This window comes from Lissotriton vulgaris, chromosome 2_1 (genome assembly GCF_964263255.1).
Source record: "Lissotriton vulgaris chromosome 2_1, aLisVul1.2, whole genome shotgun sequence".
Taxonomy (NCBI): domain Eukaryota; kingdom Metazoa; phylum Chordata; class Amphibia; order Caudata; family Salamandridae; genus Lissotriton; species Lissotriton vulgaris.
In genome coordinates this window covers 536,684,906-536,709,131 of record NC_141687.1, presented here as the reverse complement: position 1 = coordinate 536,709,131, position 24,226 = coordinate 536,684,906, and the positions used below count along the sequence as shown (strand labels likewise).

At 44.0% G+C, this 24,226-nt stretch overlaps 1 protein-coding gene across 1 annotated transcript in view; it reads right to left on the bottom strand.

Moving 5' to 3' along the window:
* NME9 (NME/NM23 family member 9) overlaps positions 1-24,226 on the bottom strand; it is a 703,404-nt gene that overhangs the window by 102,874 nt on the left and 576,304 nt on the right. The window contains exon 20 of the mRNA XM_086955486.1: positions 17,972-18,103. Within this exon, the coding sequence (XP_086811612.1) occupies positions 17,972-18,103 (132 nt within the window). The remainder of the gene's footprint in view (positions 1-17,971; positions 18,104-24,226) is intronic.

Sequence of the window (24,226 nt, the reverse complement as noted above, 5' to 3'; positions counted from 1 at the left end):
TAAGAATTTTCAGCGAACAAAGAATGACCAGCCCCGGTGGACCGGCCCTCATCTAGTCCTTCTATCAACAAGATCAGCTGTTCGAGTGGAAGGGAAAAAAAACTGGGTCCACGCCGTACACTGCAAGAGGGTCCCTTTGCCTCTACCGTACGACCGGTGGACCCAGGAGGGGATCGCTGACTCCGAGACTGAGACTGTGCCTCGTTTTCTGCCTTTTAGCGATGCACGTGTAAAAGGAACAATTTCTGAACAAGAAAGTGACAATGTTTTACAAGAAGCCGTGCCACCGTCAATTCGATTGAACACTACCAAACCTGAACTCTTGTTCCAAAACCAGACAGTTCCTGGAAAAAGCCGTTATAATCTGAGGCCGAGAACTATGGACAAATAAAAAAATGTATTTTCCTTGCTATTTTTGAAAGTGCAGCTCTCTCATCTGGGAAACTTTCTTATTTTTGTTTTTCGAACCACCATCCAGCTGCTAGGGTCGCGGTTGCCCAAGTCTTTGGAGTGCAGCTGAAGACGTTAGTTCGACAGTTCTGGTCGGTCTAAGGGAGTTGCCCTGGACTGACAGAAGCACTCTTTAGCGTAGAACACCCTACCGCCGCGGGCAGCAATTATAGAGGATGGAGTTTTTCAAGATGGAGAGACATGCAAAACAGATGGACTTTAAAGCCAGAATGTGTATATTGATGACGAAGAAACGATTTTTAATATTATGTATTTTTATTTTGCTTAGTGTAATGATGTTTTTAATAGGATATGTTTTATTCACTTTTCAAGTGACATTTGCACCCACTACACAGCCCACACCTCTTTCTACTGTTTCCTCGCATTCTTTTCACCCCCTGCCTGAACATGAAACCACTAGAAGATTAGAGTTTATTAATAACTCTTTCGTTTAGTTTTTACACCAACACCAATTAGTAGTGAACACAACTAACTGCTGGGTGTGTGGTCTTATGCCACATACAGCAGATAAGGGTATTCCATACTTGGTCTTACCATTTAGCTATAATGGTTCTTTGTGGGCGTTTCAGACGATGTTCATATATGCCATCGAACCATACCCCCCACGTTCCACGAAAAGTAACTCAAGCAACAAGGCATTGGTAGTGGGAATCACAAATATGAGCAGAAATATTGACTCCTATAGAACGATTCCCAGAGATGAATTACAAGCTTACATTAGGTGGAACGTAACAGGATATGGAATTACTCGGAGTGAGAACCAGCGAGCAAAAAGATCCTCCCCGATTTGGATTGTACCCCATCAGGGTCACCTATGTCTGCAAGGTAATGGCAAAAATCTCAGAGCTCAGTTAGAGAGAAGTGTCTGCACCGAAACGTATGTTTTTGCATCTCGGACTTCCCCTTCGTTCCTAGCAGCTAAGGGTACCTATTTCATCTGTCAATAAAGTTTTCCCCTTTGGGTGAACTTAAAAGTAAACCACAGTTTTACACTAGACATGCAAAGAATTCACCCACTTACACCAGCAAGGAGCAATTAATGATAAACATGAAACAGTCATACAAAAAACATGTACATTTTATTTGGGTAAATTTTAAAAACAATTTAAAAAAACAGAACATTGTGACACATCATAACTCCATTACATGAAAAATGGGACAGAACATAAGGAAAATAATTCCAATTAAAAAGGGAGAAAAAGAACACCAGTTCCAATAAATTGATGAAATTTACTCCAGGTTGTATATTGAATTTCACAGTTACAGGAGTATCTTTATCTTTATCACTTAGTGCTTCTCCACAAAAAAGTGCATCGACGCGTTTCGGTTATGGGGGAGGATAAAAGGTAGGAAGGGTAATGGACTGCCCCAGATGGAAAGGAGTTACCACCTTAGGCAGAAAAGCAGCCCTGGTCCTGAGTACCATTCGTTCAGCATGAATGGTCAAGAATGGGGGCTTTGAACTAAGAGCTTGAAGCTCACTTACCCTCCTTGCCGAGGTAATCGCAATTAGGAAGACCATTTTAAAAGACAACAGTCTCAAGGGACATCTGTGCAAAGGTTCAAAAGGTGAACCCATTAAAAAAGTAAGCACAAGGTTCAAGTCCCATTGAGGCACAATAAAGGGATTTGGAGGAAATTTACTCATGAGACCCTTTAAAAATCTCAAGACCACAGGAGATTTAAACAAGGATGGCTGATCCGGCAGACAAAGAAAACCCCATAAAGCCGAAAGATAAACCTTGACCGTAGCCACAGCCAAACCCTGCTGCACCATAGAGAGTGCAAATTGAAGAATATCAGACAATTTAGCCTTCAAAGGGTCAATGGATTTCTCTCCACACCAAGAAACAAACTTAGTCCATCTAAAAGAATAAATAGATTTGGTGGAATCACGCCTGCCGATAAAATGACATCCACCACATCATGTGGGAGAGAAAAGGAATTCAGGTTGCCCCGTTCAATCTCCAGGCATGAAGGTGTAAGGTATGGAGGTGGGGGTGTAGAACCTGCCCCTCCATCTGAGAGAGGAGATCTGCCCTGAGAGGGAGACAGAGCGGCAGGCACGAAGAGAGGTGGAGAAGATCTGTGTACCACACCCTTCTTGGGCAATCCGGGGCGATCAATATGACTTGGGCCCGGTCTTGGCGAATCTTCCTCAGAACCCGAGGAATCAAGGGTATGGGAGGAAACGCGTAAAGGAGTTGTGAGTCCCAACTCAACTGAAACGCGTCCCCCAAAGCTCCCTGCATCAATACTGGAGACTGCAGAATAACAGGCAGTGAGAGTTCTCGTGAATGGCGAACAGGTCCACCTGAAGAGTCCCCCATGTCCGAAAGACGTGACGTACTACCTCTGGATGAAGCCTCCACTCGTGGTCGGCTGAGAATTGCCGACTGAGACTGTCTGCACGTACGTTCAGAACTCCGGCCAGATGATTTGCCATCAGCCAAATCTGATGGTCCTGAACCGAGGACCAGAGACGTAGAGCCTCTCTGCAGAGGCAATACAACCCCACTCCTCCCTGCTTGTTGACATACCACATCGCGGTCGTGTTGTCCGTCAGGACTTGCACCGACTGACCACGAAGGGAAGGGAGGAAGGCCTTGAGTGCCAAAAGTATCGCCCGTAACTCTAGAAGGTTGATGTGAAGCAACCTTTCCTCTGGAGACCAAAGACCCTTGACCTCCAGATCCCCCAGATGAGCACCACTCCCTAGAGTGGATGCATCTGTTATCACTGTGGTCACCGATGGAGGCAGATGAAAGGGCTTTCCCTGAGACAGATAGCCTTCCACGCTCCACCAAGACAGATCCGCCGCAGCTTCTCTGGAGATCCTGACTGACTCCCTGAGATCTACGTTGTGCTGATACCACTGCCTGCGGAGGCACCACTGGAGCGCCCTCATATGCCAGCGTGCATGGTTGACTAACAGAATGCAAGAAGCCATCAGACCGAGCAGACAAAGGACCTTCAGGACTGGAACGACCGCTCCATTGTGAAATATAGGAATCATTTCCTGTGTGTCGTGAATTAGTTGTGGAGGAGGAAATGCTCGACATACAGTTGTATCCAGAACCGCACCTATGAACAGGTTGCACTGGGAGGGCACCAGGTGAGATTTGGGTATATTTATTGAAAAACCCAACTGTACAACAACTGAGTTGTAACCTGCAGATGATGGAGCACCTTCTCTGGAGATTCCACTTTGATCAGCCAATCATCCAAATAAGGGAATACCGGTATCCCTGACTTTCTGAGATGTGCCGCCACCTCAGCCATCACCTTGGTGAAGACTCAAAGCGCAGTAGTAAGACCAAATGGAAGGACCGCAAACTGGTAATGTTGCGAACCCACTGTGAAACGGAGATACTTCCTGTGCGACTTCAGAATGGGGATGTGGAAATAAGCATCCTGTAAGTCGATCGACACCATCCAGTCTTCTTCCAGCAGTGCTTGAGGAACCTGTGCAAGGGTGAGCATCTTGAACTACCTGCTTCAGGTAAAGGTTCAAGATCCTGAGATCCAGGATTGGACGAAGTCTGCCATCCTTCTTGGGCATCAGGAAATACCGGGAATGGCATCCCTGACCCCTTTCCTGCTCCAGAACCACCTCTATCGCACCTTTTCTTAACAGTGCCAGGACTACCTCCTGCAGGAGCAGCAGGTGGTCCTCCGTTCAAAACCCTTGGCAAGGAGGATAATTTGGGGGAAATTCCCAAAAGGGAAGAGCATACCCATTCTCTACGAGATTGAGAACCTGAAGTGACCGATTCCCAATCCCGCAGAAAATAGGTAAGCCGGCCCCCCACAGGACCCGCATGATCCGGAATGGCGGATCTAGGGCTGCTTTGCTGTTGTAGGAGGGGGGTGGGTAGAGGAAGAGGAAGAGGAGGAGGAGGATGCCTGACGTCCCCAAGGACGAGCTCTTTGCCTGCCCCTGTAGGATCTATACAACGGATTTTGCTGTTGCTGCTGCTGCTGTTGTGACTGCTTGTAGGGACGAAAAGAAGATCTTCCAAAGCTCCTATACCTTTTGCTCACAGATCCTCTAGTCTGCAACCCCAAATACATGGCTGTTGCCCTGCTGTCTTTGAACCTCTCTAATCCATCATCAGCCTTTTTACCAAAAAGGCCTGAGCCATCAAAGGGCAAATCCATTAAAGCAGCCTGAACATCTGCAGAGAACTCAGAAGTCTTCAACCAGGCAGCTCTTCTGGTGGCAATCGAAGATCCCATGACCCTAGCCACTGAATCTGCTGTGTCCATTCCGCTCTGTATGACCTGCCGAGCAGCAGCCTGAGTGTCAGCAAGCACTTCATTAAAAACATTTCTGTCCTCTTCAGGAAGTTTAGGGGTCAATTGCTTTACAGTATCCATTAAGGCATGTATATAACGACCCAGGAGGCAAGTGGCATTCGTAGATTTGAGGGCCATACTTGCTGATGAAAAAACTTTCTTTGCAGATTGGTCCTGCTTTTTTGAACCCTTATCACCAGGTATCTGAGGAAAAGCACCTGCAGATCTTTTAGAGCAGGCTGCCTGAACCACTAAGCTCTCTGGCATAGGATGAGAGGACAAAAAGTCTGGGTCCCCAGGAGCCACTCTATAACGCCTTGCAACGGCCTTAGAAACCGCAGGAGCCGTAAGAGGCCTTCTCCACACCTCCAGGATAGGATCTATTAAAGCATCAGTAAAAGGAAGCTTAGGTTCCACCCCAGATGAGGGATAATGGAGGACTTCAGTCAAAATGTATGATTTATACTTCGCAGTGGGGAGAGCCAAATTCAGCAGATCCTCTGCCTTCTTGATAACCACATGGTAGGGGGCCACATCTTTAGAAGGGGTATCCGACACCAAGGCTAAATCCCAATCAGGGGACAGTTCTAGTTCACTTGCCTCCCTTAAATCATCAAAATAGTCCTCCGACTCTTGAAGCTCACCCTCTTCAAACTCAGCTTCCCTATATCTCTGCTCCTCCAAAAGGCTGGGCTTCACGCCTAGACCTCTCCTTTCGGAGCGACGTCGTCGGATCCGGAATCGACTCCGAAGGAGCCGGAGCTGGTGTCGAACATGGACCGGAGCCAGCGTCGAACTCTGAGTCTGAAGACCATGCCGAAGATCTCGAGGTTGGTCCGGAGCCGGTGACGCAGGAAACGGCGTCGATGATTTCGGCAGCACCGAGAGATGCCATGGCGGTGTCGGCGCCAGCATAAAAGACAAGAACGGCCCCGGAGAATAAGCTTGGAGAACTCCCAAATTGTATGCCAAAGGACCCATGAGATCAGCTGGTGCTTCAGAGGGGTACATGGCTCTCGCATAAACACCACACATAGCATTTAAGAACTGTGAAGGGTCTTGTCCTGGACCCGGAAAAGGAGGATACGAACCAACCGGCTGCTCTCGAGGAGGCTGCACCGGAGTCGACCCCTCTTGTTCCTCAGGCTGGTGAGCTGGAGTCGTCGAACCCTGAGGAACGGGAACCTCTTCCTCCTCCTGAACTGGAGACCGAGCCGGAGCAGGAGAGGGATTCGACACCTGAGCCGGTGAATGCTCCGGCGACTCCAAGGGCAAGGCCTCACCTTCCGGTTCCCGCGGCGCCGAAGAAGGGGATACCATATTCTTTCGATGCCGTCTACTAGGCGACTTTGCTCTCGAATCTGACTCCTTTCCTGAATGGTGCCTTGACCCATGCTTCCTCTTCTTATGTTTCTTCTTTGTTGACCTGGAAGCATGCCCCGATGAAGATTTTGAGGCCGACCTCGACCGGGACATCGACCACCTTGATCGCGACCTCGAAGTCTTCTTGGTCTCTTTACCTTTAAATTGAGCAACCAGGAGCTTCACCTCACGTTCACGGAGGGCTTTTGGATTCATCTTCCTACAGGAATGAAAACCTTGGACGTCGTGATCCAAACTCAGGCACCATATGCAGTAATCATGCGGGTCAGTGATTGACATCATCTTCCCGCATTCGCAGCACGGCTTGAAACCCGTCAGAAACACTGGAAGAGACACAGAAAATCACAATAGTAACAAAGTTACTATCAACGCTACAGAGGATCCCTCGAAAACCGTTAGCGTCGACGACGTGGTAAAAAGGGAACTGACGTCATCACGCCGACGTGGGCCTATTATGGAGTCGGTGACGTCAGCCGAGCTGCGCACGATGCCGTGCTTCTATGACGTCGTCCACGTCGGCGCGAAGCTACAAAAGAATTTCTGAATGTTGCTGACGCAGGTGAGGAATCCACTGGCAGATGTATCTATCAGAAGGGAATGTTTGGTATAGGGTATTGTTTGATGTTTTTTACTAGAAAAGAGAGCCAACGAACAAACATTTGTGTAGACATTAAGACCAAAGCACAACTCGTAGTTCCTTATAATGTCAACCAAAAATCAATTCCTAGCACCAGCGGTCGTTTTTTACATGAAGAATAATCATCTTTGTATTCTTGTGAATTCTATTAGACATTTTAATACACATATTACACTCTTAAGTGATGTATGAGCCAGGGAAGCGGACAAAGCATACTCTGCCTTTTGCCTGACACATAATACCCTTCTGTCAAAAAGTTGCTGAAAAACACTTTTGAAAGATTTTGTTTAAGATAAAAGCTAAGAAAGGATGGGCTCCTTGTTCCTTGATCCTGACTAGAGGAGCCAAAAGAAAGAACTGGCACAAAAGACAATGACAGCATATGATAGAATACTCGGGTGTGTGCTTCATGAGAAACGTCAGTTACTCAGTCGCTTAAAGCTGCAGCCTATCCATTTACAGTGACTCTTTATTCTTTTATTTTTCTTCATAGCAATGCTTGTACCCTGCTACCTTTGGTTTGTTAAAATAGAACAGATTTGCCATATTTTCATAAGGATGTGGGTTTGCTTACCTTACAGAGGAGGAACAAAAGCCTTCAATGCTCGCCTGACTTATTTTGTTGCCAGAAAATTTATATGCCAGAGGTTCAATTATGTGCCCACAAAGTGTTGAAGATGAAATTGTACGGTGGGCTCCTCAACTCTGCAGAAATGCTTCCATGACCATTATGAATTGTGGCCATGGCTTGTGAAACAGATCTCCTTTTAGGAGATTAATCAGCGATGTTTACCATGGGCTGAATCAAAGTTGATTGTGCTCTTGGTTCTGCTGTTGTTTCTTTTACTGGTCTCATGTAAAATTGCAAATAAGTCACTCAAAAGCTACAATGCAAGACCTCTCATCTGAATCGGGTTGTGAGAGAATGTTGATATCATCACCTTAATGTTGGCCAGGTGCTCCTAGAAGACACATTTAAAGTTGGCAAGTGTCTAACCATAAATGAAATCTGTTGGGTTGGAGACAGACAAGACTTTTATTGATTTATTGATAATTCTATGTTGTTTAAAAGATGATCATAGTGCTATGGTTATGCAAAAGGGACTGAGGAGGAATAGCCAATCAGACAAGTTACCACCTTCGATAACGCCTTATCTGGTAGAGACATGATCTAGCCGCAGATTACTTACCTTTGAACTTCCAGGTGTAAGGCTGGATCCAGAAGCCTTTCCTGATAGCAGTACCCCTGTGCGCCTATAGGTGGCATTGATCTAGTCCACGTGACGTAGTAGGAGTTGGGTTCGTCATCGTTGTGACGCCTGCGCTATCTATTTAGGTGCTAACCCAATGTGCTGACGTCAGTACATTTCATGATTTTCCACACCAGAAGCATGGAGCCTGAAGTGACTGAATGTGGTGTGCCAAAAACCACTAAGGCACACCCTGAAGAGGACCAGCCCTGGCACTAAACCAATCCACAGTGTGGGGAAGATGTGTGGATCGGTAGGAATCTGTGGCTAGATCATGTCTCTAACCTTTGTCAGAAAAGATGCCCTAGTGTGGAGCACTACTTTGTCCAGAAAGACGGTCAGGTAAGGAGGCTAAGATGACAGTGCTTGTAGATTGCTCACCCTCCTGGCCGAAGTAATTGCCACTAAAAAGGTTGTTTTAATAGTAAGCAGCCGGAGGGGACAATTGTGCAGAGGTTCAAATGGTACACACATCAAAAACATAAGGACCAAATTAAGGTGCCATTGGGGCAAAATAAAAGGCAAAGGGGGAACATATGGGTAAGCCCCTTCAAGCATCTCTTAACAAGAGGTGATTTGAAAAGAGATGCCTTATCTGAAGAAAAGCAGACAGGGCCCAATGGTAGCCCTTCAGAGTGCCCAGAGCAGAGCCCTGCTGGGCTAATGAGAGAATAGAGAAGGACAACTGTCATGGAAGCAGACAAAGGGTCAATAGACCGTTCTGTACAGTATTTACAACGTTTTTGCTATCAGCAGGCGTATGCCAACTTCATGGGGAAGACGCCTGGCTGCCAGAATAACCTCACAGACCTCGGCAGGATGGTCAAAAGCTGTCAACTGTTGATGCTCCATCTCCACACAAGGAGGCAGAGATTGGACAGGTACGGGTGGAGGACCCTCCCCTGCTGCTGCGACAAAAGATCATCCCGAAGAGGCAGCCTGACCGGAGGATCGATGCTCATCTGCAGAAGCTTGGAATACCAGACTCTCCGTTCCCTATCAGAAGCAACAAGGATGACTTGGGCCCGGTTGCTCCTGATCTTCTTGAGCACTCTGGGAAGGAGTGGTGTGGGCGAAAAGGTGTATAGGAGGCCTCTGCTCCACATGCGATTAAAAGCGTTGCCAAGTGAGAGCTGCCTAGGAAACTCCAACGTGCAAAAGTGCTGACATTACGTATTTTCTTCGGCAGCAAATAGATCGAATCAAGGCTCTCCCCATTGTTGAAAGAGACCTTGCATCACCTCCGAGATGCCACTTGTGATCCGCAAGGCACTGACGACTGAGTGACGACTGAACGCTTTGGCGTTCCGAGAACCGTCCAGATGTTGTTGCGTAGTTCCTAAAATTATATAGGATCTGCACATTTATTGGACAACATAAACTAAGGGATTGGTGTCTAGACTGATTCCGGACATCCCCCAGGATATGTCAGCCTATAGACCAGTTAGCTCACAGTGCCACCACAAGCCCACTAACTTTACCAAGGAGCAGATAGATTCTGGCACCACTGAACATGACAACCCTTGATCCACCAGGGATTGTGGAAACAATACAGTACTTTTCGCTCAGTTAATCGTGCTCACTTAGTCTCAGAGAGATATACACAGTGGGGACGATTCATTAAGTATTTATTGAACCAGTGTAATTCTAGTATAATGCATGTTTGCTGTGGCAATCAATAGACAGAAGCTAATGTAAGAGATTACAAGCACCAAAAGAGTTAACTGTAGTTACATTTCTACCATGGTGCAAAAGCAATGAATATATGCAGGCATATATAAAAACAGTAATCTTTGCATACTCCTACGATGCAGACCCTACCTAATTGTACCAAGCATGTATGTGGATGCAAAGCCAAGTATCTGCTAGGAAAGAGCCAACCCCATTACCTGATGGGAGAGAATAAAGGACCCCGTCTTGGTCACGAGTTGGACACCCGCAGGGATGTCTGACCATTGTGTGTTGAAGCTTCAGCGTGCAGAGACCTCCGTGTCAGCGTAGAAGCATCTACTCTGTCTACCTAGTGAAGTTGCGGTTCTTTTATACCAAAAGGGTAGCCCTGGAGGTTCTACCTAGATCGATAAATTTATGACTGCGATTATGTAAGTTAACCCAAATCAATAGTTATAACTATGCAAAGTAACCCTGTTGCCCGAAGATGAAGATAGCAATGACTTTTGTACAGAGTATGTTAATCCTGTTATGTATGTCATGTGGAGGGGATTAAGCTATGATGCTAAGAATCCTCATGCTTAATAAATGAGGCTAGTTTCAAGGAACCCTATCGACATTTATCCAGCACAGACCTGGGTAAAAGGTCATGGCTAGAACTGTTATACAGAGCAAGGTAGGACAAATGTAGGTAAGAGATTGCGTTGCTACTTAGGCCTAGGTTAGGAAACATAACACTGTTTAACCACCAGGGAAATGCCCTGATGTTCCAGCCAAGTCCAGAGATGCAGGGTCTCTTGACAAAGGGTCCACAACCCCACTCTGCCCTGTTTGTTGTAGTACCACATCCCATAGAGAATGGAAGTAACAGCCCAAGGGGCTAGTGGCATGTGGTGTTTACTGACTGCAATGCTAGGCTGGTGGACGAAAAGATTTTCTTACCAAAACTGTCCAACTGTTTGGATTTCCTGTCCAGGGGTGCCTAAGGGAACACACAGTGGGAAGTGGAGGCTCTGTGAGGTGGGATGGGTAGAGAGGAAAGCTGGGTCACTTGGTGCAGGGTACATGCGGCGGGCAATGGTTCTATTTACAGGTGCCCAGTAGAACATGTGATAATGCCTCATTGAAAGGTAGCAAAGCTTCTGAGGAGGAGAAAGGGCCTGAGTGGCACCTATATAGGTGACTGCGACAGCATAACCGATGCTACCGACGGCAACAATGTCACGCGGAGCCAAATGGAGCCACCCGAGGGGCACACGCAAGGGGTATTGTTAGAGCAAAAGTTTAAAGATCCAGCCTACAATTCAAAGGTTAGAAATTTGCAACTAGAGGATTCTTATCAGATTGCCACAATAGGAAGCTGCAGGTCCAAGACTTCTGCAGCCCTACGCACCAACATTATGAATGAAGCTCCCTCCTCGGTAGCCAGGTTATGGGGGAGACAGCGTGCCAGAATCTGAGGAGATGTCCAGGCTGCTGGCATTACCTAGTTCCTAATACCAGTCCAGGTATCTATTGGGTTACGGGATTTCAAAGGGATCCTGCTGCCCTCCTAGTCTTCATACTCCATACCTAACCCTTCAGAATAGGGCAGATTGAGCAGCAGTCCGTCTCGGTGTCAGTGGATGCCCAACCAGCTCTGTGTCATACGGAATGATGATGGGGGAGGCGCCACCGGTGTGCGCTGGTGTCGCCGCGGGCTTCGACATCAGACATATCACTGGGAAAAGATGCAGAGGTACGACCAATGTCCGTATCTAGGAACGGTTCCTAGAGGAAGCCATGGCGCCATGGCCGGAGCTGAAGGCACGGAACCCACGGGGTCTCCTTCAGCTGAACCTGCGGAGCCCAAAGGCATGCCAGCAGGACCAGGCCATCCAAATATGGTTTACATGATGCCATAAAATTCTTTTAGTTGGGTGGGGGTCACTCCCGACCCGGAAATGGAGGGAAATGTGGATCCGACCCAGGCACCCGGTCCAAAGAGCTGAGCCGTGAAGGCCGAGGCTCCTCCGTCTCGTCACATGACGGACGGGGTGAGGTCAAGGCACGCTTTGACTTCTTGGGCTTTTTATGGTGCTTCCTACCTGACTGCAAGGACTTTGAGGAAGAAGACTTTGAACCCCAGAGCGGTACTCGGACCTTCCCCTTGACCAAGACCGGGAGCGAGATCAACAAGGCGACCTCTGTGGTGCCGGACGCTGGGCCACAATCAGCTTTAGGGACCGCTCTCTCAAAGCCTTCGGCACAATGGCCCGGCAAACAGAGCATGACTTTGTGTTGTGTTCACACTCCAGACACTCCAAATTGGGGTCTGTGTCCGACATTATGCAGTGACAGGCACCGTGCGGCTTGAACCCTGAGGCTTGACATACCTAGCACACCAAAAAGAGTGAATACAAAGTCAAAAAAGTCTGTCACAAAGTGACAGGGATTATCTCTCTTGGACGTTTCTGTGCTGGCTGGTACGGAAAGAAAAGAACGGATGTCAGCGCACCAGGGTGATGCCTATATAAACGACATGGACCGACATCAACTAGAGGCGCAAAGGGGTACTGCTATAAAACAAATCTTCTGGAACCAGTCTGATGCCTGAAAATTCAACAGCAAGAAATCTGCAGTTAAATGTCTCTATCAGATATCCTTATAAAGGTAGATATGGAAGCCTTGTTAACACCTTCCATGCTCAGGATGGCCAGGAGCCATCCTGAGACACGGTGTGTGTATGCTCGGGACGGCTCCCGGCCCTCCTAGCACCCACCCACGGGGGAAGCGCTGGCGCTCCCCCAAGAGCCACCCTTCATGCTGCCTCTTCTTCCACATCATCTAATGACTTTAGCGCGCATCGTGCACAGACATCATTAGATGAAACTAGACGCGCTGGAAGCCATTTGCTTACTGTGCACCGAGGAGGAGAAGGTGAGTTTCTCCTCGGGGGGGGGGGGATGAATTTTTTGATCAATAAATTTGAGAAAAAGTGATTATTTCAGCTAAATTTGAGGATCGCAGAGGAATCTGGGTAGGAAAACATTGGAGGTCCACACGAGCCATACCTCCCTGGACTCCCCCAGGTGTCTAGTTTTCAGAAATGTGTGGGTTTGGTAGGTTTCCCTAGATGGCCGTCGAGCCCGGGTCCAAAAATCCAAGTGACCCCTCTTGCAAAACCAGGTTATTTTGTGATAGGTAATTTTGATGTCTCCACAATATGCTTTGGGCCCTTCCCTGCCGCAGTCACTTGGCCCACGCACACGAGTGAGGTACCATTTTTATCGTAAGACTTTGGGAAATGCTGGGTGGGGGAATTTGTGGATCCAAGCAGATTCCAGAACTTTCCATCACAGAAATATGAAGAAAAAGTGTTTACTTTGACAAAGTTTGAGGTTTGCAAGGGATTCTGGGTAACAGAACCTGGTGAGTGCCGTTTAGTTTTCAAAAATGTATAGGTTTGCTATTTTTCCCTAGGTGCCGGCTGAGCTAGGGTTCAAAATCCACAGCTAGGCACTTAGCAAAAAAAGAATCAATTTTCACTGTAAAAATGTGGTTTGTTCACATTGTGTTTTGGGCCGTTTCGTGTCGCGTGCACTAGGCCTACCACACAAGTGAGGTACCATTTTTATTGGGAGACTTAGGGGAACACAGAATTGTAGAGCAGCTGTTATTACCTATTGAATTTCTATGCATTTTTGCCTTCCAAATGTAAGACAATGTGTAAAAAAGAAGTCACTGAAAAATGTCCTAATATTCACATTCTGGAATGGGTACACACAATTTCAGAGATGTGCAAATAGCTACTGTTTCTAAACTCTATATTTTGTTCGCATTTCGGAAATACATAGGTGTCTTTGATACCTATTTTTCACTCTTTATATTCTACCAAACAAATTGCTATATACCCGGTACACAATGAAAAAACCATTGCAAGACGCTGCTCAGTCATTGGCTCTGGGCTCCTTGGGTTCTTGGTGAACCTACAAGTCCTATATATCTCCACAAGCAGACTGGTCCAGCGGATGTAGAGGTATAATGCTTCAAAGAATCTGTCATACTCAGAAGATGTAACAGGTGAAAACGTTGGCACAGATGGATGTTTTTTTCAACAAATTTTCAATTTTTCTTATTTTCAACTGTTTCTATAAAAAAAAACTTTGAAGGATCTACACAAATAATCCCTTGTTGAATTCAGAATGTTGTCTACTTTTCAGAAATGTATAGCTTTCCATGATTCATTATTCCTTTCATACCCATTTCTACAAAATAACTGGAAGGAGGTTGAAAGCACAAAAAGTAGCATAGGCTATGTCCCACTAAAATGGCAAAACTGTATAAAAGATTTTGGCTTTCAGCTTGTCCCTGAAAGCTGAGAAGTTGATGATTTCAACACCACAAACCCTTTGTTGATAGCATTTGCAGGGGAAAAACAGACACTTTCTTCTGTAGCACTTTTCCTCCATTTCCCTCAACTCCCAAATAAATGTAGCTGTATTTTGGCTAATTTCTGTGTCACCTCCAGGGAAATCCAGAAACCCTGGGTACCTTTAAAATCCTCATGGTGTTGGAAGAAAATGATGAAAATTTGGCGTAGATAGCTTAGGTGGACAAAAAGTTACAAGGACCTAAGCGCGAACTACCCCAAATAGCCAAAACAAGGCTTAGCAGCGAAAGGGTTAAAGTAGGTTTGGGACTACTGCTATCACCATTAACTTTGTTAACACCCACAGCACAGAAGACCAGCAGGATGGCAGAACAGAGAACTTGAAATGTACTTCTCTATGGGGACACCCAATTACTGTCTGTAATAAGGAGATACTGGAATATGGAAGTGTGTATTTTGCAGATTAAACTCGAAATTGAAGGGCAAGAGGGATATACTATAAGAAAAAGTTTATGAATTTGTCGTTCCTCAGAAATGTGTTTACAAATCTAATATCCAAGCTAAAATGAACTACTTCTCCCATTTCCAGGATTAGAAAGTATTAGTGATAGCAGCTTTTTCGCTTTCTCTGATAGAAGGACTATCTCTATTACTTCCTTAGCCAAAAAGAGTAGAGATTTGGTTCCTGAGGTCGTTTTTCTGTGTGTAAGGAGAGGATGACTGGAGAGGGTAAAGGAGGCAGTCTCTGAAAAAGTGGCAGAGAATAACCTGCAGAGATCAGTTAAAGTCTACCTCTGCAATTTCAGAAGGAAACCTGGCACCTGCCCCCGCCCCCTCTCCCTGCCCCACACTAATGTCTTGTGATCTGGCTGGGCAGAGAACCCAAACGGGTTTAGTAACTAAAGTGGAAGAAAATTAGGAAGAAGCATACGCAATCCTATCTCTATTTAATCCCCACCTCTGTACAGAATAAAGAAAGACTGTTGCTATTGGTACAGGAAGAGGGAAAATTAATGGATGTAGCCTCTAAACTTCCTACCTTGGTAGTGAAACAACTTTGAAAGAGTAGCAAGACCAAAAGTGCAATTAATAGCTTTGCTCTGCTTTCATATCTTTAAAGACAAATCAGCCTTGTCTCCAAATAGCCACTGCCTGTCAAACGGCATTACCAATAAATTCCCCCAAAACACTGTATGAAGCAACCAGGCGCGGCACAAAGTAGCACCATGCCTGAAACCACTGAATGCAAAACTGCATCTACAGTATCCAACCCACTTTGCATCATTTGTTTTGAGGCACCCATAATATCTTGCAGTAAGTCAGAGAAGGACCTTCGCATTTGATGAACCTGGAGCACTGAGACTATATCCCACATTTACTCTTTAAATCCCTGGTAGGGGTTTGGCAATCTACATGTGCTTCAGATTGCTTGTATGACCTGGGTCTGATTTTTAAAACTGTGGATAATCAGCAATGCCATCCTCCACATTTTCTGGGAGTTTCGTGTCAGAAAACATAAACCATTCAAAGGTCATCCGATTAAACTCGCCTATGCAAAACACTTTTTACTCAGAGCATCTAGGGATTTGGATTCTTTGACAACAGCCAGAGAAAGGCACACCAGTTTCAAAATGCAAGGAGATGCCTTGTCACGTTTGTGCCCATAACGAAGCAAAAGAGCAGAGCTTACCCGAGTTCATATAGTTTTGGAAGTAGTCTCTTACGTGATACCGCTCAGAGCATTGCTGCATACCAAGCCATGCTAAGAATGGGGACTTCTGGGGTCACTCCTGCACCTCCGACACCAATGGAGACCCTTGGGTGTGTCTACAGGCAGCAGATTGTATGGTGTGCAGGACGAAGCAGCAGGCCTCTAAGATATTGCATTGTTGTTCTTATGTCAATCTTTGGCAGCTTTTTTCTGGTATCAGGGACACCATACATTACTGGTCAGGAGCAGAGTAAGACTGTATAAAGTGCCCGATCCAAAAAGGTGGTCTCTATACTGGCATTTATTAAAATGTCCCAATCCAATATGTGGTGGAGACTCTATTTATGAAGTCAGTTCCTGTTTAGCCAAAATACTATTTTAAATAGAGATGAGGATGATGCTGTCTATGAAATGGATGGCATCTAAGGTTGGCTGTAATTTCCACAAAGTCTCAGTTGCCAGCTTCAGATAAAGTGCCTCTGTTGGCTCTGAGGGAGCCACAGGGACAGGAAACAATGTTAATTATGTCCGCACCATCATAGTAGATGTCAAAGTGCCAAAGTTAGAAATTAAGTAACTGACCCTGAGCTCAACAAGGGCCTTGGTGGTTTTGCCTCCTTGTGATCAAGCCAAGGTGTGTCAGATGTAGGCCCTGCAAAGATCTCCAACATAGCATGTTGGAATGCTTCAACTGGGTCAGCAGAGGCATCACATGGGGGAAAATATCTCTCTTCTGAGATGGGTTGCAAAATCTGGAGGTGTCTCCAAGAATGAAGACTATCTCTCTTTAGAACATTTCCTCTTTTCCCCATATCGAGAGGAATAACGTGTTCCCTTCTTCTGGCATTTGTAACAGTGACCTGTAAAGAAAGTCAGAGAATGAGAATGCAGGGTACTTTGAGTTAAGGATTTTGATATCCTCTTTAAAGAAGGAATACATATGTTTGCCTTTCATGCATGGATGTTTTAGGTTAAATTGAGAAGCAAATATTACATGAAGGGGGTCCTTAATGAAGGAAGGAGCCCACTGTAATAATGTTGAATGAAGGAAGGAGTCTATGTAGGTAAAGTGCAACATCCATTAGAATTTTGTTTGACAAGTTAGTGATGAGGAATGGGTCAAGTCGCATGGTATCCGTGTCTTCTAGACCATAGCGTGGGCCCTGAGATCCCCGAAGGAAGGCCACCTAAGGAGAAAATGCTCGACAAAGACTTTCTGACTAACTCGCCTATCAAAGTATGGAAATATTGTTTCAGAGGGGGGAATTAATTCTGAGCGTTCCCTAACACTTAACATGAATATGAATTCTGAAGATGGTCATCAATGTACTGCAGGGAAACCCAGCCTTTTTTGTGACACGAGCTAATTGTAGTCAATGAAAATCATCTAGAGCTACCAATATTATCAGTTATAATAGTGATCACAGCAGACATGATTCCATTAGTGGCCAAACGATGCAAGACTACCAGCAGTGATCACTCAGTGCATCAGGAATGGTTGCCAGCACCAATGTAAAACATGTTTTGTCAGTGTGGAATACCTATACATGGGTAATACATAACAGCCATATCTGCAATGCCCTACATAGCTGCAATGCCCTACAAACCAGGTTAACAAGATTAGAATTAAGTAGCCCCATTGTTGCATGCTTTCTCACTCAAATATCAACTTTAAATATATTTTGAACATTTTACAATTTTTCTCAAAAACAGCCTATGAGTTCTGAAAATACACACATTTTGTCTTGAATACACACTTTTCAATACACATATTAATTTAAACATGCAAATGTTTCTAATGTAGTACATTGGTCTTCAGGAAGGACAGCTGGATAACTACCACTAGCACACAAGCTATTTGGAGAAGCCAGAATTTGAGCCATCCAACTATGTTAAAAATACCAAGGATTCCCAACTTGAATACAGGAAAGAAATAATCCAAAAGCATGTGAATCTATGAGTGATACAAAGTTTAAGAAGATCTTTCGAAATATTGTAACAATATCTACCAAACACCGAGAAAACATCCCATTGCTCCGAGAACTTGAATGTAAATCCTTGGCACTAATGACTGAACCTAGAGAGTTCCCAAGTAAGAAAGACTTCATAAGTAGGGTTATCCTCAGAGGCAAATGAACCCCTTAGAAGAAAAAGATGCAGTTCCATTAAAAAGGCACCTGTTTTTAAGGGTGAGAAACTATTTCCTTTTTCCTCCACAGGGCTGCTACTGTCACGGGCCTCTGCTTCCTTTTGCTCGGCATTCGCCATGTCATTTGCTTCGTCCAGAGGCTCGTCCTCAGTTAATGAATCTGCAAGGGACAAAGGCTGATGATTAAAGACTGTGCACAAAGAAGAAGCACCCACACACCCACAAAATCACATACCCCACCCTCCTCCCCACCACACCATCCCCTACCACCCCTCACACACATACACACCCCATCCCCAGGTGTGTGACATGGCTGACACATTAATCACATAAACATTGCACAATACTCATGGACCTTCCCAACCTTTCTGACATATGCTGTACTCTAACATACATTTTAGGACTGGTTTGAAAGACTCCATTACTTTCTTGTAACAGAGGATCTTCATATCCTTTATAATATATATCCATGTTTTTTTACATTACAGGAAACAAAACATTCCAATATTTCAATCAGTTCGAAAAACATTTATAGACCATTTTCATAGGCTCCTCCACTCACTGAGTGGTGAAGTTACTGTCTTAGGTTTCCTCTTTTAAGCATGCTGAATTACCTACTGCATTTCTAGATGGTTCAAAAGAGTGGGTCTTCGTACCATCATTCAAACCAATAATTAGTACAAAGGAAATAACACTGAGGATCTGTATGTTTCCATAGAAAAGGGATGAATATGCCTTCATTCCGAAGGGGCTAAGGGCTGCAGATGTGCAATCCTGAAATAGTACGATAAGAGCAATATCTAGAGTCACCAAAAGGAAAATGTAACATGAATAAAACAAGAAGAATCTCTGCTCTGACTACAGCGACCTAACTCATTACTCAAGGCAGAATAAAGAAATGAGGCATTCTGTTGACAAATATGTTGAATTAGCCTGTTGGAGTTTGCCAGATGTATCCCCAAACTTTCAAAACACATCTAAAATGATTCACACCTAAGAATTCTGCTGAACGTTTGCCCACTTCAGCCTCCAAAAGGTGATAGCAACGGTAATTGAACCTCACGTTGAAGCTCCAAAAGGACTTGCTGTCCACCACCCAGCCAAAATTAAGGGCCAGTTGCATCAAATATGGATTTCTCTCTCAAAGACTGTTCTTTACAAGAGCAAAAATAAACACATAGACCCAAAGTGCATTTTAAGTAGCAACTGAATTGTCATTTAACCAGCAAAAGTATAGATTACGAAATCTTGCGTATTGCAGGGCTAATGAGGCAGCAAAGAGATGCTGCCCCTTTCCTTGTGACTTGCAAGGATGTGTATCAATGCTTTCTGACTACTCCAGTGGACCCAAAGCCTTAAATGGTTACCGAATCAGGCAGTATCCACTGGCAAACTTTGAGTTGTCCTTGCGGGCATATTCCCCAGTGACATCTGCGATCACCAGAAGGATCTAACAGCTAGATTCATCATAGTCCCGTTTTGCGAGTCCTTAATAGCAATTATTAAGGAATCGCTATTAAGGACTTGCAAAACAGGATTCATGTAGGAATCGCTAAATGAATTGCGATTCCTACACATTCCTTATTTGCGATTAGCAAATTGCTAATCGCAAATAAGGAATAACTCCCCATTCATTCCTAAAAGGAATGAATGGGGAGTTATTCCTTATTTGCGATTAGCAATTTGCTAATCGCAAATAAGGATGCGATTTTAAGGGTGCCAGGGGTGTCCAAAGGACACCCTGTAGCACCCCTGAAATGTAATCTACATTGGTGTTGCGCACACACATGTCCAAAGGACATGTGTGTGTGTAACATGCAACTTAGAAAAATGAATTTAAATGCATTTTTCTAAGTTTTCGCTATTTACCACAAGGTTTGACCTCGCGGTAAATAGCGGCCCAAAATTGCGATTTCGCAATTTTGAAATGGTTCATGAATTGCATTTAAGGAATCTCAAATAGAGAATCCTTAAATGCAATTCCTCGCAAAGGTGCGAATTCTTTATTAGCGAATTTTGCGTTTGGGATGATGAATCCCAAATGCAAAAATTGAGCTAGCAAAGGGCCAGATTCTCAGAATCTGGCCCTTTGCAAGCGCAATTAAGCTTGTTGAATCTGGCTGAAAGTGCCCTTACCTTGAATGTCCCTTTGGGAAAGAGCTAGATTTTGCAATTGTAAAGGCAACTGTAGAGACAAAGATCTGCTGTCCACTGTTGTCTGTAGCAGGCCTCCATCTCAGTATTTGAAGTCGTAAGTGAGCATTGATAGGAAGATTTTTATGAGAAAGGATTTCTGCGAACTCTGCAGAACAACATGTTTGCACTATGCTGTGTTTATACATCCGGTGCAACACAAATTGGCTTAGCCTCATTGCAGATGGTGCACAGCACCATACATCGATGCATTCATTAATACACAAGCCCACAATCGCTAAGTGTAAGGGTCCACGTTTATTTCACTGTTGATGAACATACATTTTCATACCTCACTGATGCCTGGTTTGGTTAAGCCTTGTGCTTCTGTCAAAGTGACAAAACCCTTCACCACTGCACAAACCATCCTCGTAAGATGAGGGTGGCTTGGAATTAATCAAACCTTCTGATCTGTACACAAAAATATTATGTTGGATGAACGCACACTTTAAAATGTTTTCTAAATTTGATTAAAAGGTCCTTGCTAAGGAAACTCCTTCCCATCCATACTAATATAATAAAGAGAGAGCCCAAACCTTTGAGGCGGGTAATCTCAGGAACCACAGCACCAATCACAACACCCAATACAGAACATTTAAAAGGTAAAAGAACAATGCCAGCAAAGTAGAACCTTGTGGGCGTGTCTGCGTTGTGCTTTGGGCATGTGCTGGGGGCGTGACAAACGCTGGGGGCGTGTGGTACGTTCCGCCCTTCACGCCATGTCTCATATCGTGTGCTGTCGGCGTGTCGGCGTGTTCTGTGGGCGTGGGCGTGTGCGGGATTACGGAAAAAAAAGTGAGCGTTGTGCCCAATATTCCATTGTTTTTTCTTCCAAGGTTCTGTACATTCCAGCTCCGGGTGTCCACCCTGCTCTCTTTAAATACCCCTGCACCCCATAATCATAACCCACCCTTACTCCTTAAAATACCCCAACACCCTTAAACATTACCCATCTTAACCCTATAAATATAGCCTGTACCCCAAAACCCAAACCTATCCCTAAACCCTAAAAATACCCCTGTACCCCGAAACCCAAACCTAGCCCCGAACCCTATAAATACCCCTGTACCTCAAAACCCAAACCTACCCCTGAACCCTAAAAATACCCCTGTACTGTGGTTCTGAAAATTCTGAACCTGTGTTTTAAAATATCAGGATTCTGTTATGAATTTGGTATCAGTGAACCGCAAATGACGAATGCGGTATGCATGAGTGTTTTCATCATGTTACACCAATGGATTCACTGTGTATTTGAAGGTTCTGTTTTAACCCTTGGGTTCCATCTTGTGAATAGCAGCCATTTTGTGCATTGCCCTTACAGTAGACTATCACCATGGGAGAACAAGTATTTAAGGACATAGCCTTAGCATGGGTTTGTGCTGACTTCTGCATGACCTGATGAAAGCTGACCCTGTTGCTTGAGGCTAACCTTGCCAAGCCAGTTCCTGCCCTTTAGCTGATCAAGATTATAGATCAGAGCACAGGACATTGTAAAGATTTACTACACACAAACGTGCCTATCTTACTTCCATCTGTTCCTGTTCCTGCCTCCACGAGCTATTTATGACATGGGCTGTGTTCTTAATGTTTTGGGTTTATCCGGACTTGTCAGCTAGAGAATGTACGCATTATGTGGACATTGTTTATGGCCTGGACTTATCTTGAAAGTGGGTTTGTCATCATACAGTGCTTTGTGTGCACGTCCTCGGAGTGACCAACAATAATTTACTTCAAAGAAAGAATGTGTGCCTAGGGCATAATAAATTGTATAAAAGGTCTGTGCGGAGACCATTCAGACAGGCTACCTCATTCAGTTGCTTTAGGTGTGACTGGGCGACGTAGCCTCATAATTAATTGTAATAAAGATGTCTTTTCATATTTCAGATTCTCTGTTGATTTATTTGCTGCTTTTGGATGGACTACTTATTGGTAAGACCCCTGAGAAGGAGTATGAGGATTTTTAGGTACATCAGATGGCGCGACCAACGGTGGGCCTCATCAAGAAGTGACTATCTGGAGGAGTAATCTTGTCAGAGGACAGAAATCTACTGGGGAAGGCAAGACAGAAATCTACTAAAAGAGGTACTCTGTGCACGGAGGTTCTGGGGGATTCTCTGTCTTTGCGGCTCAGTATATTTTTGATTTTTCTGACTTAAACTCTCCAAAAGATTTCACTCCTGACTGAGCAACCTTTTTTTTGTGGCGGAAGTTTTTTTTTTTTAAGAAAGAGACTGTTAGTGCAGTTAGAACTTGGCAGTTAGAATTTGGACAAGGTTTGTATAGGTTTGTATATGCGAATTGCAATTTGTGTAGGCAGGTAAGGAAGGGATTTTTTCTACATCTGATTTAGTTGAAGTATAAGTGGGTCGCTCCCAGTCCTTTGTTTTGTGGTTCTTTGCTTGGTTTGTTTAGTCCTTAGTACTATTTGAAGATTGCAATTTTCAATAACCGAGGGTTTTGTATATTTACAAGTGTATCGATAGAGATAGCCCCTTGAAGTTTGAAGCTAGATTAGTGAGCTATAAGATGCCTGATCTTAGCAAATTTGAAGATTTGTGTTGGCCAACTTTGTATACGTTTGGATTAGCCGGTTTACAAACATATTTCTTCCTTGGTGGTTTTGTATCCCCAGAGAATTAAAATATGACATGATACAAAACAAGGATCCTTTGCTCTGTGCAATTTTATGTATGGAGATGTAGAACGATTTTTGGTGTTCTGTCAGCTACAGCTAGTGAATTGAGTGTATTTTTGGTTTCCTGCACATTTGGTGGTCTGTGGTGCTGTTTTCTGCAGTCTTTTGGAACACTATTGAGAAATGTTTCTTGTAAATATGACTTACAGCTACTTGGTTTAAGTACAGTCTGAACTGTCCTTTTTTCGTCCTGAGTGTTGATTTGTGGGTTTAATGTATGTTTAAATGTTTATGTGATTTTTCTCATTAGTGTAACTTCGGTATGTACATAGCGTTCGCGCAATTTATGAAAGCACTGTATTGTGTGTTCTGAATGTTTCAACACTTTTTGTCTATGTCTGAAATGAGCTCAATGTGTGTGTGGGTCACATTCAATGGATATAAATAAGGCCCCAAACAAAAACGAAATTACCTATTTTTGCAAAAATAAATAAATTTACAGCATTTTTCTTTAGATGCACTGTATTAGATGTTCACAGGCAAACCTTTCAGCTGCAGTATATTTGATTGGAATGTTCATTCAGCCAGCACTTTTTCAGTTAAACACGGGTGGAATTTTGCATAACCGTCCTTTTAAATAAATGTGACGCAGGAATGTGACGCGTTTTAAGTTAGGCATATGCGCTTAGGTTTGTGAGTTACTGCATCTAAATGATAGGCAAGTGATGCAACGGTATGTAGAACAATCACAAAAAGGAATAATTGTTTTTTTTTAGAAGACAAAAATTACTAATTATGAAAAGTAATTGTTAAAAATTAGTGCTACAAAAATCGTTTTTTAATATTTATAAAGCTTAACACTTAACACTTATACTATGACCTCCTAGCATTAAAATTTGATTTAAGTTATGTTGCATCACTAAAATGACAAGTATTTGTGTGTATAATTTCCCCTTTGGCATAGGCGCAAGCAAGCTCATTTTTATAAAGTATAAGTTATTATTTTCAAATGCCTGACTCATGGGTTATGTAATAAACATTCTAGTAATGCATATTATGCAAGAAAATTGTAGGATATTCATTTTTTGATGCCCAAAATATGAAAGTCGATTTTGAGTAAAAGCACTGTTTAAAATGCCTTTTGCTTTCATTCAGAGTACTTTTTAAAGTGTCTCAGGCTTATGTAAATGCATACATTTAGGTTTTAATATATATATATTTGCAGGTTGTGCCTTCTTATGATTCAGTGGGTTAATGTGCCAGTACACAGGCTTGTTTTAATATCAGGGTTGAAGGTTCTAGCTTCAGCTAGGCCTACGGAAAGGTTGTTTATTTAAGACTGATGAAGTGTGTACCATAGGATTGCAACAAGCATTTACTCTAAAAAACTGGTCTGTGTGTCTTTAGGTTTTGAGAAACATTGACAGTAAATGTAGTTTAATGATCTGGGAATAG